Source organism: Castor canadensis, chromosome 16, assembly GCF_047511655.1.
Source record: "Castor canadensis chromosome 16, mCasCan1.hap1v2, whole genome shotgun sequence".
In the NCBI taxonomy this organism is placed as follows: Eukaryota; Metazoa; Chordata; class Mammalia; order Rodentia; family Castoridae; genus Castor; species Castor canadensis.
In genome coordinates, this window is record NC_133401.1 from 27345532 (window position 1) to 27360252 (window position 14721).

At 41.6% G+C, this 14721-nt stretch overlaps 1 protein-coding gene across 2 annotated transcripts; it reads left to right on the forward strand.

Moving 5' to 3' along the window:
• Window positions 1-1209: 1209 nt before the first annotated feature.
• On the forward strand, window positions 1210-11698 carry LOC109696373 (immunoglobulin alpha Fc receptor). Of its 2 annotated transcripts, none has more exons than XM_020179398.2 (5): window positions 1210-1343; window positions 1813-1848; window positions 4580-4864; window positions 8421-8708; window positions 10831-11698. In XM_020179398.2, exons 1-5 carry the CDS (start codon window positions 1307-1309, stop codon window positions 11010-11012), a joined length of 828 nt encoding a protein of 275 aa, XP_020034987.2. In that variant the 5' UTR covers window positions 1210-1306; the 3' UTR covers window positions 11013-11698. The 2 variants fall into 2 exon arrangements, with proteins under 2 accessions (XP_020034987.2, XP_020034989.2); XM_020179400.2 differs by lacking the exon at window positions 10831-11698 and adding an exon at window positions 9424-10347.
• The last annotated feature ends 3023 nt before the right edge of the window (window positions 11699-14721 follow it).

The following is a 14721-nucleotide window of genomic DNA, read 5'->3' on the forward strand; positions in this document are numbered from 1 at the left end:
CCCCCTCCACAGGGCTCCTGCCTGAACAATAAACCCTGTACTGGTGTTTGAGCCATCTCTCTGCCTCTTCCATGCCTTTTACATTTTCTAACAATTCTACTTCTAGAATCCATAAATTTTCCACTACTTCTCTACTCATTTTAAACACCCAACTGACAACACAGCAAGGTCATTACATCTCCCTCCACCCAGTCTCCATTTAAGTGAGAAGAAAGGAATAAACAAGGTAGAAATCCTAAGTAAGAATATTGGATTATTTAATTTAAAATGACTCATCTAAATCATACCAAGTATTTGTACAGAAATAAAAAGATTAAACTATGGGAAAAAAGAATATTGGAGCATGGTCAATTTTATGCAAGTGACATCACCAAATTTCCAGATGACTGAAGATATTTACATGTGTGGAAATTGATGGAATATGGTGAAAGAAAGCACAACTTGAATTTGAACCAAATAAACAGTAAGCGTAGGAGCTGCTTTGCCTTCTGAAAGATGGGAAAGGCTCGGGACTATCAAATAGTGTGCTGGGATGCAAGACTGAAACAGCATTACAACAAAAAAGGTTGGTAGAAAGTTTGATATGGAGTATTTGACATCTCACAATTGAAGAATTTGTGACAGTTAAAGTCTTCAACCAAAATAAAATAGGAGGTTATTTCCTTCTTTTTTTGAAACTCCTTTCTTGCATGTTTAAAACATCTTTAATTGGGATAAACTGACCCAAAATTTTTTAAATATTTGGATTTTATTTCAGAGCAAATTTTAGGTAACATTCAGGATAGCCATAGCAAAACTCATTAGAGGAGCCTCTTCCTTTAAAGATCTGCCTCCATCATTGAGGTCATCCTCACCATAAGTATACTGTGTGTCTGATCAAGTCCAAGGTAACACACTCAGTCCAAGAATCCCAAAGATAGCACGTAGTTCTGCAACAGACAAGGCCACATGGCTTTTAATAAAAAATACAGATAAATTTCTGTATAGTACCCACTCACATTCTGTCCCAAGTTCTTCCATTTGGATGTGGAATTTGACTTAAATATGGATTCGAACGGCACTAAACATTAGTTTGAAGAAAATATTCCTTTTTCATATGAAACACAATCATGAGTCTAGGTGTCCTCTTGGCTTCCACCCAATAGCTAAGTTCTTTGAAAAGAGGCTGTTCCTCTTTCCTCAAGAGATGTAGACATCCTTGGACTCCAACCTCACACTTCCTGTGAGTCCTACAGTCTCATGAGTGTCTGTCATGTGTTAATGCACACCAGCGGGTGGCTAACTGGACCAAGGCCACGTCGGCATCATGGACCCCGAAGATATCACCATAATCCTCTGCCTTGGTGAGTCCTTAAAATGCAAGTGGGTTACAGGGGAAGATGGGGGATCCCACAATAGCCAGAGTCTCTCTTAACATGAGGACTTGGTGATTTGAGTGGCTCTCCTTAATAGAGAGATGGTGTGTGTCCAGATAGCCATAACTGTCTCCACCTGAGTCACAACTAACTGTGGGGTGCAATGACTTCGATTCAACCCAGGACATGCTTTGCTTTCCAGGACACATAGTTCCAGGGTTCCTACAGAAGACAGACTTAGGGGATTAAAAATTGAAGGGTATGCCTTAACACTGTGCTTGCTATGGAAGTAAAACTGCATGAGTGCTTAGCACTAAATGGATATCTATATCTATCTAGATATATCTAGATATATATACCTGCATATATATTTTTCTCTAAATGACATTATGCAGGGTGATTTGTACTAGCTGTTGGACACTGAAGGGTTGATATTTCATTAGTCTCTCTCTTTCAGTGCTCTGCCTGGGTCAGAGGATTCAGGCACAGGAAGGTAAGTTTCCCCTAAAAACCCCTCTGCTGAGCCTTCAGACTCTCACAGCAGCCTTGGTATAGAATAAATGGAGACAGTCTGAAGCCCAGATAAATTCCCATTTTACTCCCATTCTAGTTCTCTATTGTGCTTCTCTTGTAAACATTTTGCTCTTGCTGTTGTAACTCCACACCCCTCTGGAGCTACAGTCTCAGACTCGGTTAGCTGTGTGTCCATTAAGGTTCTGTATTTTACTAAATATTGATGACCAAAAGGAGGAGGAAGTCAGGAGTCATCTTAGCTCAACATCCTTCCCTATATTTATTGTTTTTCACAACCTAATTCTCCTAAGTCTATTCACTTCGCTTATTTAAAGGGAAGCTGTCTTAGTTCTGCCCTACTTTATATTCTCATATTCCCCTAAAGTGCAAAGCACTAAGCAGTACTTAGGTAAACACTAAGTGGCACTAAGGTAAGTGCTAAGAAGTACTAATGTTCTACTGTAAATTCTGTCACCTCAACTTCTGCCTTGGCCTATTAGGTGTGAACTCCACATCTGTTCCTATCTTCTCTCTTCCAGTTCTATATAAAGACTGTAGCCTGGGTTATATGTGTGTTGACTTAATATATTTTGGCAGTACTGGAGTTTGAATGCAGGGCCTCACACTTGCCAGGCAGGCGCTTTAGCACTTGAGCCATTTCACCAGCTATTTGTGTGTTTAAAATACAAATAAATTCAGCTCCCTTTTACAGCTCTTCAACGGTCTATAATCCCACCAGCTTCCTCAAGCCCCACAGCCCTGCCCACTCTGACTTGCACTGACCCTTCCAGAGCATCTCCCCTCTCCCTCTGAGGTTCCAGTCTTTACCCGCACTGATGGACACTGAGTTTCTCCTTCCATCTATTGGGGTCTCTCTCCCGGGGTCTCCTCCTATACGGAGGGCTCTGACCCTGTCTACCCACGCCACCTGGGGAATTCCTACATGTCCTCTCTGAACACCCACATCTGCCACCACCTTCCACTCCACAGCCTTAGAATTTAGACCACGCGTCCACAGATATGTACTCATGGGGGTTATGCATTCTTATTTTTTACATTTTATTAGCATAAATTAATTGTACAAAGGGGTTCACTGTGATATTTACATGCATGCATATAATGTACTCAAATTCACCCCTTTTATATTTACTCTTTCTTCACTGCTCTTCCTCCTCCCCCTTTCTAAGTTTTTAGTGGGTTTCATTATGCTTCTTTGGGGTGGGTGGGGAGAAGAAGTACTAGATTTTGGGTTCAGGGCCTTAGACTTGCAGGCACTCTACAACTTGAGCCACACCAGCAACCCTTTCTGCTTTAGTTATTTTTCAAATAGGGTCTCATGTTTATGCCTGGACCAATCTGAGACTTTGATCCTGCTATTTACACTTCCCGTGTAGCTGGGATGACAGGTATGCTCCAGCATACCCAGCTTATTGATTGAGATGGGGTTTTGTGAACTTTTTGCATGAGCTGGCCTTGCACTGCAATCTTCTATCACAGGTTAAGGTCTGGCCAAGCAAAAAGTTAGTGAGACCTCATTTCAACAAACAAGCCAGGTGTGGTAGCACACATCTGACATCTCAGCTATTCAGGAGGCCAATACAGAAGGATCATGGTCCAAGATCAGCCAGGGCAAACAATGCAAGACTCTATCTGAAAAATAACCTATAGGAAAAAGGGCTGGGGTGCAACTCCAGTGGCAGGTGGCCTGCTTCAGAAAGGCCCTAAATTCAAACCTCAATACTGTCCACCCAAAAAGTTATACATAGACTTGCCCTGTGATCCTGCAAACCCACTCCTACACATATAAACAAAGGAATTGAAAACAAGGACTGAAGCATATGTTTGTACACACATGCTCACAGAAGCATTGCTCACAATAGTTGAAAAGTAGAAATAACCTGAATGTCCATGGGCAGGTGACAGGTAACCAAAATATGGTTAACACACATACTGGAATATTATTCAGCCATAAAAAGGAATGAGGCTGGGCTCTGGTGCCTCATACCTGTAATCCTAGCTACTTGGGAAGCTAAGATCAGGAGGATCATGGTTCAAGGTCAGCCCTGGCAAATAGTTCAGGAGATCCCAACTCCAAAACAACCAAAGCAAAATGGACTGGAGGTCCATGGAAGTGTGAAGCCCTGAGTTCAAACCCAGCTCCACCAAAATGTAAATAATGAAATTCTGACTTGTGTTACAACATAGAGGACCCTTGAAGTTATTATGGCACGGAAAAAGCCAGACAAAAAAGTCAAAAGTTGTGTGATTTTGTTTATATGTAGTGTCAAATTATACAGATTAGAAAGTAGAAATACTGCTTACTGGTTACAGGGTGTCTGTTTGAGATAGTGGTATCTGAACATGAGGAATGTGATTACTGTCACTGAATTATTAAAAATGAAGCCTGGGATGGTGGTTCACACCTGTAATCCCAGCACTCAGGAGGCAGAGGCAGGAAGATCACAAGTTCAAGGCCAGCCTGGGTAACATACTAAGATCCCATCTCAAAAAAGTAAGAATAAAAACAAATTGTTGGAATGGCAATTTTTATTTTATGCATACTTTATGTACTAAAAATCACCCACGAATGCTTTTTTAAAAAGGGGAAATAATTGCAGGTCATTTACATTTGTGTCCCACCACCACCACAGAGAGAAGGGAGGAAGAGGAATCTGCGTGGAACCACCTGAGTCTGTTCTGTTTCCTTCCAGGCGACTTTCCCATTCCCACTATGTGTGTTTTTCCTGGTTTTGTGATCCCCTGGAATGGGTCTGTGAAGATCTTGTGCCGAGGAACGTCAGAGTCCTTCCTATACCAACTCTTCATCCTTGAAAACTCCACACACAAGGTGGTGGAGGAGAAAATAGGATTCCAGAAGGAGGCTGCATTTGTCATCAGCCCCATGAATGAAAGCACCGCAGGGCGTTATGGGTGCCGGTACAGGAAAGGATACCGCTGGTCAGAGCAGAGTAAAACCCTGCAGCTGAAGGTGTCTGGTAAGAAGTCTCAGTGGCCCAGCCCTCAGCTGACTTTGCTCCCCTTATTTTTGAGTACACTTATTTATGAGAACGTTTTTAGATTTACAGACAAGTTGAGACAGTGCTCGAGAGTATTCCCCATATAGCCAGTACTAAGTCTCCCCTCGTTAACACCCTAGTATAGTTTGCTTCTTATCATGAATGAACCAATAGTTTTTCCTTTTACTTAATTGTACAAAATAATGGATTTCAGTATGACATTTTCATATTTGCATACTATGTACTTCTATGCTACTCACCGCCTTCACTCTTTTCTCCTCTTCCCTCTTCCAAATGGCCCCCTTCTTCCCTCTCCCTAAGTCTCTCTTGTACTTTCATGTCTCTTTAAAAATCTAGATTCTGCATGACAGAAAACATGTGACATCCATCTTTCTGAATCTGGCTTATTTTTTTAATATGATGACCTCCATTTCCATCCATTTTCCTGGAAATAACGTAATTTCATTCTTCTTTATGACCAAATAATATTTCACTGTATACATATACCACATTTTCTTTATCCGTTCCCTCTCTTGATGCCCACTTAGGCTGATTCTATAATTTTGCTAATGTGAGTTGTATTGCCGTAAGCATGGGTATGCAGGTGTCTGTATTGTAGGCTGACTTACATTCTTTTGGATATATTCCCAGGAGTGGTAGAACAGGAACATAAGGTAGGTCTACTATTAGTCTTGTGAGGAACCTCCACACTGATTTCCACGGTGAATAAACTCAGTCACATTCCCACCAGCAGTGTGTGAGGGCATCCTCACCAGCATTTGTTATTTGTTTTCTTTGATGCTAGCCATTCTGACTGGGGAGAGATGGAATCTCAGTATTGTTTTGATTTGTATTTCCCTGATGGGCCATTTGTACATCTTTTGAAAACTTTCTTGAATGACTCAATATTGATACAACATTGTTTACTACTTTTTATTAGCATACATTAATATACAAGGGGAGTCCCAAAGATTGAAATACTACACACACACACACACGTAAATATATGTATTTAAGGATAACATATATATATAAAGGATAACATAATGAAATCCACCAAACATTGTTTGAAAAGGGGGAGGAGAGAAGGTGTTGAGGGAATAGAACAGAGGGATAAACTTGTTCAAAGCACACTGTGCACACCTATGACAGTACTGTTGCAGGAGTTTGATAGCTGAGATACAGGACTCTTGAGGCGATTAGCAGGAAGCAATGTTTATTGTGCCAGCACAGACTCAGTGGACTTGTGTCCAAAGGTTGAGCCCTGAGAACAAAGGGGTCTCACCTTATATACCCTTACAAGCAGGTTACAGAAGCAAAAATCAAGGTCTAATCCATATATGGTTATATTTAATTTTATTGGCTACTTTACCCTAGTGCTATGTGACTTTCCCCTCCCTGGTGCTACGTGACCTTCCTCGTGTTCAGATTTCTCAGGTTTTATCTCTCTGCTAAACCATCCCTACCCCCCTGCTACTTTCTCAGGACTCAGGCCTTTGTCTGTTTTCTTTCGATCCTCCTCTCTGCTACAGTATCACAATGATGTATCACACTTATCATCTCCTTGATCCCCACCTGACACCCTTTGTCTACTCTGGGACCCCACCCTGGATCCCAGGTTGCATTTCTCTTTAGGTTCCACTTGGTTGTTGGTTTTTCAGACTTCCCTTGTTTTTGATGACCTTGACAGTTGTGAGGAGTACAGACACGTGTTTTCTAGATTTCTCACTCTTGGGAGTCCGTCTGATACTTTTCTCATGACTAGACTGGGCTATGGGTCATTGTGAGGAAGACCACAGAGGCCACATGCCACATTCATTGTGTCACAATAAAGGTACCAACAAGTGGCTATGGACATTGACCTTGAGCCCCTGGGTGAGGTAGTGTTTGTTAGGTTGCTTCTCCTACCCAACCCTTTCCACAGCCCACAGCCAGGGAGTGGGAACTTGCTTCACCATGCCAGTTCTAAGCTCTGTCCTCCAGGTGGTCTGGTCTCTGTGTCCCTAGAACAAGGTCCAGGTCCTCTCACTATTGCCATCTTTATCCAGTGTCTCCTCCTTCACTCCTTCAGCTCCTCACACTCTATAGCTCTCACTACCCTTTCCCCCAACAAATGACTTTTGTCTTTAGAGGTCTGATCCTATATTGGAAATGGCATATTCCCTTAGCCCCAAGGACTGTTCGTTTGTTTAGACCTATCTGCGATAGTTTGGGACAGAGCAGGTTCTGTGGTTCCCTCAGAACTGAGAGTATCTGCAAATCCACTTCTCTTGGCCAAGATATGGAAAAAAATACAATAGCCCATTAAGTTATAAGTGGATAAAGAAAATATGGTGTGTGCAAAACAGAATGCCATTTTGCCTTAGCAAAGAGTGAAATGTGTCCTTTGCATCAACCCAGATGAAACTGGAGGACCTTATGCCATGGTTGTATGTGTATATGTGTGTAGGTATGTATGTGTGTATGTATATGTGTATGTTTGTGTGTCTTTGTGTATGTGTGTATGAATGTGTGTATGTGTGTACATGTATGTGTATATGTGTGTATGCATGTGTATATATGTGTGTGTGTGTGTGTTTATGTATGTGTGTGTGGTACCAGGATTTAAAACTCAGGGCCTCACACTTGCTATGCAGGCTCTCTGCCACTTGAGCCACTCCACCAGTCCAACCTTATACTGTGTGAAACAAACCAGGCACAGAAAGACAAACATCACATGCTCTCACTTATAATGAAATCTTAAAACTTGAAATCAGGGCTGGGGAAATAACTCAGTGGTAAATCACATTCTTATCATGCATGCAGCCCTGGGTCTATCCCAGAAATGACTACATAAATATTGAACTCCTAGAAGTAGAGAATAGAGTGGGTGGTTATCAGAGGCTGGGAGGCAGTGTTAGGAAGGTATCAGTCAAAAGATAGAAAATTTCATTTAGACAGGAAGGATATGTTTAATAAACATCATGATGACTACGACTGTTAACAATGTATTGTATATTTGAAAATCTCTAAGAGTATTTTTCAAGTGTTCTCACCACAAATCATGTGTATGTGAGGTAATACATATGCTCATTGGGCCAATCTACTCATTCTACAGTGCATACGTCTATCATAACATCACAGCGATACAGCCGTAATGCTGGGGCTCATGCCTGCAATCCCAGCACTCTATAGTCTGAGGCAGGAGGATCTCAAATTCTGGCCAAGCCAGGGAAAGTTAGTGAGACTGTGTCTCAAAAACAAAATTGAAAAAAAAGAAAAGGGCTAGAGGCATGGCAGAGAGAGAGAGAGAGAGAGAGAGAGCGAGCGAGATCGACCCTGGGTTCAATCCCAAACACCACAATACAAATAAATAATTTTGCTTTGCTGGTTTGAGACCAGGTCACTCGGTAACCCACACTTGCCTCAAACTCACAATCCTCCTGCCTTAACTCCCAAGTTCTAGGATTACAGATGTGCACCACCACACCCATCCTTAAATATTTTTTTGAAAAAGAAAATAATCTTGCTAAGAGCTCACTGTCTTCTCTTTCAGGCTTATACGAAAAACCCCTGCTGACCACACATCAGAGCCTTGTGATGATGGGAAGAGAGAATCTTTCCCTCAGGTGTAGCTCAGCACATGGCTCTTTCGATAGATTTTCACTGGTCAAGGAGGGAAATGCTTCTTTGACACAACATCAACACGGGGAGCACTGGGTCGTCTTCAAACTGGGTCCTGTGGACCTCAGCTTTGCCAGGAACTACAGGTGTTATGTCTGGCACAGCAGCAACCCCTATGTGTGGTCGGCCCCCAGTGACACCCTGGAGCTCATTATGGCAGGTACGTACAACTCAGCCCAGTCCTGTGTCCTCTGCCAGGGCCGCACCTAGAGGAGAATATGAAGGGTGCTCTGCAAAAGAGTAGGGCAGGGGAACTCACTTATCCAAGTCTGGGAAGAAAGAAAAACTGTGGGCTTATCTCACACCCACTTTTTTACATTCTTCCTAAAGTCCTCCAAATTGGATCTTTGAAAACCTGTGATCTATTGAGGAAGGGGAAGCCAGCACTCAGTCACAGGTCAGAAAGCCATGTTGACACAGCAGACCCACACACAACCTAGACCAGGACACTTCTGTTTCTCACAACTTAGTAATAACTGGCAATCCTCAAACTTCCCATAAGTTCTAGAAGCCACTGTGAGTACTGCCTGGGAACAACTCTAAAGAACGGTATCTTGTTTTGTTATACTTTTAATATACTTTTTGCATACATCACTCTGCCTGGAGGGACAGGACGAGATGATGACAGAAGAAACTGGCTTTCAGTGGCGGAGTAGGGTGACCACATTCATCTCCCATGCTTGTCTTTCAAAAGAATTGGCATCACAGTAGCTCTGCCGTGAGCTAAGCAGTGTGGTTGGTGGCTATGGGTTGTGAGATCATATAGCCAGAATGGTCTTTGGGGTTAATAGTGCAGGGGAAAAATAAAATCAAATACAAAAATCATTTCCCAAAGGATTAGAGACCTAATTGCAAAACTCAAAAAATATTTCCAGTGAAAGAATACAGAAGAGGATCATGCTGACATTGGCAGAGGAGATGGTTTCTAAAATTAGATATAGACCCTGTGTTCTCCAAAGGAAAAGACTAATAAATTCAACTAAATTAAACTTAAGAATTTTGACCATCAAAAGATGCCATGAAGCCGGGGATGGTGATACACAGCTGTAATCCCAGCATTTGGGAGACTGAAGCAAGCAGATCTTGAGTTTGAAGCCAACCTGGGCTACATAGTAAGAACCTGGTTCAAAAAACAAGCAACAACAACAAAAAAAGAAAACAAAGGTGAAAATTACAACACAAATAGTTGAGTAAGCTGACAAAGGAACAACAGTAAAGATTTTTTTCACAACTCATAAATCAAATCAGTTGGCAAAAGGAAATGACTTGCCACTTCTTTTATGGGTTGCTCCCAACCCAATCCATGCTGTGAGACCCCACTAAATTTTAGTTTTAGTTTATGTGAATTACCCAGGTTTTGTCACTGGTATTCAGTACTGAACTCAGTAATCTGTTACACATTTAAAACACCCCTTGCCCAGTTCTCCCCAGTACACACAGTAATTGGTTCAAATTCTGAGTGATTTGTAACTCACTCATTTTGCCTACAATTAAATGTAAAAAATAATACATTCATTTTTCTTATTTCACCTGAACTTGTGGATTTTCAGTGGCAATAAATATTCTGTTGTAGCAATGAACATTTTATTCAGTGGCCTTACTATCACACACAAAAGTTTGTCCTGAAAATCCTCAGGTGACTGTCCTGCTGTGTCTCCCTACCTGTACTTCATTGACATAAAGATGGGAAAACTTTTCTACAGTGGGTTGGGGAGCAAATCTTCCCAACCTGGCAATGCCTGTGATCCCAGCTGCAACCATTCTGTATTGCTAAGGTAATACTTATTGCCAATGAATGACCATGACTGTGTCCCAATAAAACTCTATGGACACTGATATTTGAATGTCATCAGTGCTCACATCCTGAAATATTCTTCTTCTTTTCCTTTTTTCTCAACCACTTATAAATATGAAAAACATTCTTAGCTTGTGAGCCTTGCCAACACAGGCAGTAGGAAGGGGGTATAAAGCAGTGGTAGAGTATGAATTCTAGCCATATGATCAAATTCAGTGAAACCTCTCAAACAAGGTAAAAACAAAGAGAAACCACTGGGTCGCCAGAGCTCCCTTCTTCCCTGGGAACCACTGTTCCTCACCTTGGTCTTCAGTTCGCACATAGACAAGTGTGGTTATTTGATGGCATGAGCTCTTTGGGGATGGGGACTGAGTGGGACCATGCCCTGGCAAGCAAATGGGGAAATGAGCTCCCATTTCAGGAACCTGGAGTTGGGATGGAGTGGATCATGAACAACAAGCATTTACTCTTTCAATTATGTCTGTAGACGCCAAGACCCAAGATTACACTGTGGGGAATGCCATCCGCATGGGCATGGCAGGAATGCTCCTTGTGTCTCTCCTGGGGATACTGATCGAAAACTGGCACAGCCACAGGGCACCACCCAAGGAAGGAGACGGACAGGACTTGGCTGTGCCAAGCTGGAGCAAACAAAAGTGTCCAACCTAGTGGTTACAGAAAAACTCCTGGAGCCACAGGAGGTGGAAATGTGTCTGGACACAGCCACATAAACCCAAGGGCCTGCATCCATCTTCAGACACATCAGATGCTACTTTCCAGGATGCATATGATACTACTGCTTCCTGCTTTCTGAATATTACTTGTAAATTACCATCTTTACCATCTTCATCTCCCCCTCCCCCTCTCCTTCCCCCTCCCCCTCCCCCTCCTCCTCCTTCTCTCCCTTCCTCTCCTTCTTCTCCTCCTTCTTCTTCTTCTTGTTTTTGTATTTGGGTTTAAACTCAGGGCCTTACACTTGCTAGGCAGGTGCTCTACCACTTGAGCCACATTCCCAACGCTTTTTGCTTTACTTATTTTTCAGATAGGATTTAACATTTATGCCTGGACTATCCTGGACAGCAATCCTCCTATTTTTTCACCTCCCATGCAGCTGGAATGACAGGTGCATGCCACCACACTCAGCTTTTATTGTTTGAGATGGAGTTTTGCTAACCTCTTACCTAGGCTGGCTTTGAACTGCAGTCCTGCCAATCTCTGCTTCCTGAGTAGCTAAGATCACAAGTGTAAGCCACTGTGCCCATCCTTTCTTCTGATTTTTAACATCCTTTTTTATTTTATTTTTCCCTTTTATATTTTTAATGTGTCTCTATCAAGAATAAATAATTGATAAGCTAGCTGAAATAGTAAGTCCCTTCCTTCATCTGTAAGTTATCTATTTTGCCTATCTATAAATTAAATAAATAAACCCAAGAATGAAAGTCAGAACTCTCTTGAGCCAGGAATAAAACTGTTTACATCACACCATAGCTTCCCCTTTGGGACACAGTTTCAGTTTGCAAGACCATGCCTTGGAGATCTGTTTTGTAACAATGTGAACATCTGAACACCACTGAATTGTGCACTTATAATGATGTATATTTCACAAAGCTAAAAAAATAAGCCAGTCTCTTCCAAACAGTATTGCACATTTCCCTCACATGTGGCATTTGAGGATGAAGGGGACCTGCAAATAAAAGGGGGGCTTACTAGGAATGTGGACAAGGAAGGAGATGAGGAAGGGTAAAACAGGTCTGAATAGGATCAAAGTGTAACATATGCATGCATGGAAATTCTCAGTGAAACCCATCACTTTTGCACAATTAATATATGCTAATGGAAACTGGGGAAAAGCTAAAGACTTATTTTGAATGTTTTCACCATAAATTATAACTGTTTGAGCACATAGATGTCTCTACCCTGTTTTAAACACTATACAATGTACACATGTATTGAAAAATCACATGGTACCCATACATACGTACAGTTTTAATGTCTTATCAGTTTACTCTCATGTCAGTTTAAAGTTAATTTAACTTGACCTACAAGGTGGTTAAGGTAGTGAATTTTATGTTATGCATATTTTACCACAAGTTTTGTAATATACAGATACAGAGTACATTAGTGGTTGCCTGGGGCTGGGAGGGGAAGGATGAACAGCTAATGATGAAAACATTCTGAAATTAAATTGTGGGAAAGGTTGTACCAACTCTGAATATACAATGTAAACCATCGAATTGTGTGCTTTATATATACATATATATGCATATATATTTGAGGAACTGGGGTTTAACTCAGGGTCTCACACTTGCTAGGCAGATGCTCTTACCACTCGAGCCACTTCTCCAGTGGCTCCTTTTGTGTGTGTGTTGGTTTTTTTGAAATAGGGTCTTACAAACTTTTTCCCTGGGACTGGCTTTGAACCACAGTCCTCCTGATCTCTGCCTCCTGAGTAGCTAGGATGATAGGCATGAGCCACCACTGCCCAGCTGAATTATGTGCTTTAAGAGGGTAAATTGTATGACATGTGAATTTTATCTCAATAAAGTTGTGTGTTTAAAGTATCAAAAGAACCTGGTCATGGTGGTGCATGCCTAAAATCACACCCCTTGGGAGGCTGAGGGAGAAGGATCACAAGTTCAAGGCCAGCCTGGGCCACATAGCAAGTCTCTGTCTCAAAAGAAACAATAAAAATTTAAAATATATTAAATAATAAAAGAAAATGACTAGTAGCATCCTCTGTGTCACTTACTACTTTGGTGTTTCTACATAGGAAACAGATCTAGGAGTGTGGTATGGCTGAAGTAGAATCCAGGATTGAACTGGATTGGACACAGAAGATTTCGTAAAGAAACAAAGACACTCTGTGAGGAGGGGAGGATGTGGTGGGCCCCCTCGTGTGGTGACCACAGCAGACACTCCAGGTTTGGAGGACTGGACTCCTAAGGTAGATCACCCCGGCACCTCTCCTTAGCTGGATAACCTGTCATGGTGACAAACACCACCAACCTTACTGAATTATGTCACAGGGATTCAAAGAATTCATTGATGCCTGGAAGCGACTCAGAACAGTCCTGAAAAGAAGGAAATTTTCATTGTGCTAGAAAATGGATGGAACTGGAGGTCATCACATTAAGTGAAATAAGCCAGACTGAGAAAGACAGATAGCATGTTTTCTCTTGTTTGTGGAAAGTAGAGCGAAAACAAAACAACCAAGTTTATGAAAGCGAAAATGGGCCAAGTAGAGAAGTGGAAAGGGAGGAGGAGGGAAAAGGGGTAAACATAATCAAAGTACATTATATGCATGTGTGGAATATTACAATGAAACCTCCTACTTTAGCCAGGCATGGTGGCACACATCTACAATTCCAGCTATTGGAGAGGCAGACAGGATGGTTGAGGGTCAAGGCCAACCTGGGCAAAGTTAGCAAGACCTTATCTCTAAAACATGCTATTCATGGTGGCACATACCTCTAATGCCAGCTACTTGAGTGAAGGAGGTAGGAGGATCATGATTCAACTGCAGCCCAGGCAAAGTTAATGGGAGACCCTATCTGAAAAAACAAACTGAAAGCAAAAGGACTAGAGGCATGGCCCAAATGATAGAGCACTTACCTAGCAACTGAGAGGCCCTGAGTTCAAATCCCAGTACCACAAAAAAGAAACTCCTTATTTTGTACAATTCACACATGCCAATTAAATATATATACATATTTATAAAAAAAACATATAAATAACTACATATGTATAATGTTATATAGAGTAAAGCCTTAATGGATGGAAAAGGTATTTCTGAGTGTTGAAACATATTTAGTTTATTAAAATCGACCCCAGTGTGAAGAACTAAAAAATCTCCCACTCAAGTCCCCCTTCTGCCTCCCTCTCTCTAGTTCCTATGACACTTTACTTTTTTTGAGAGCAAAAATAATGTATTGACCAGGTTTCCTTTGTAATAAAGACTACACATCTTGGAATACTTTCTTTTGACTCTTTGCATTCCATCCTATGCATTGGGTGGCATTTCTTTTTCACAACTTAATTTTACTTTTTAATTCACATACACTGACAGTACAAGGGGTTTCCTTGCGGTAATTTCATAATTCTTACAGTGCACTCTGAACAAGCTCATGCCCTCCCTTCCATTCTCTTACCCCCTTCTCCTCACCTTTCCAGGCAGTGTTGGTGTAATTTCTTGACCACACATTCTGTTCCAAGAAAAATAAGAATAAAATTTAAGTGAAAAAGGGAACATACAGGAAGCATCATTCAGATCTGGTTGCTACAAATCTGTCCCCAGAGGGCTCTGCCTTCAGGTCTTTGTGTATTGTCCCACTATGCATGGACTCATGCACCTAGGCTCTGCATTGGTGACCTCCAAAGC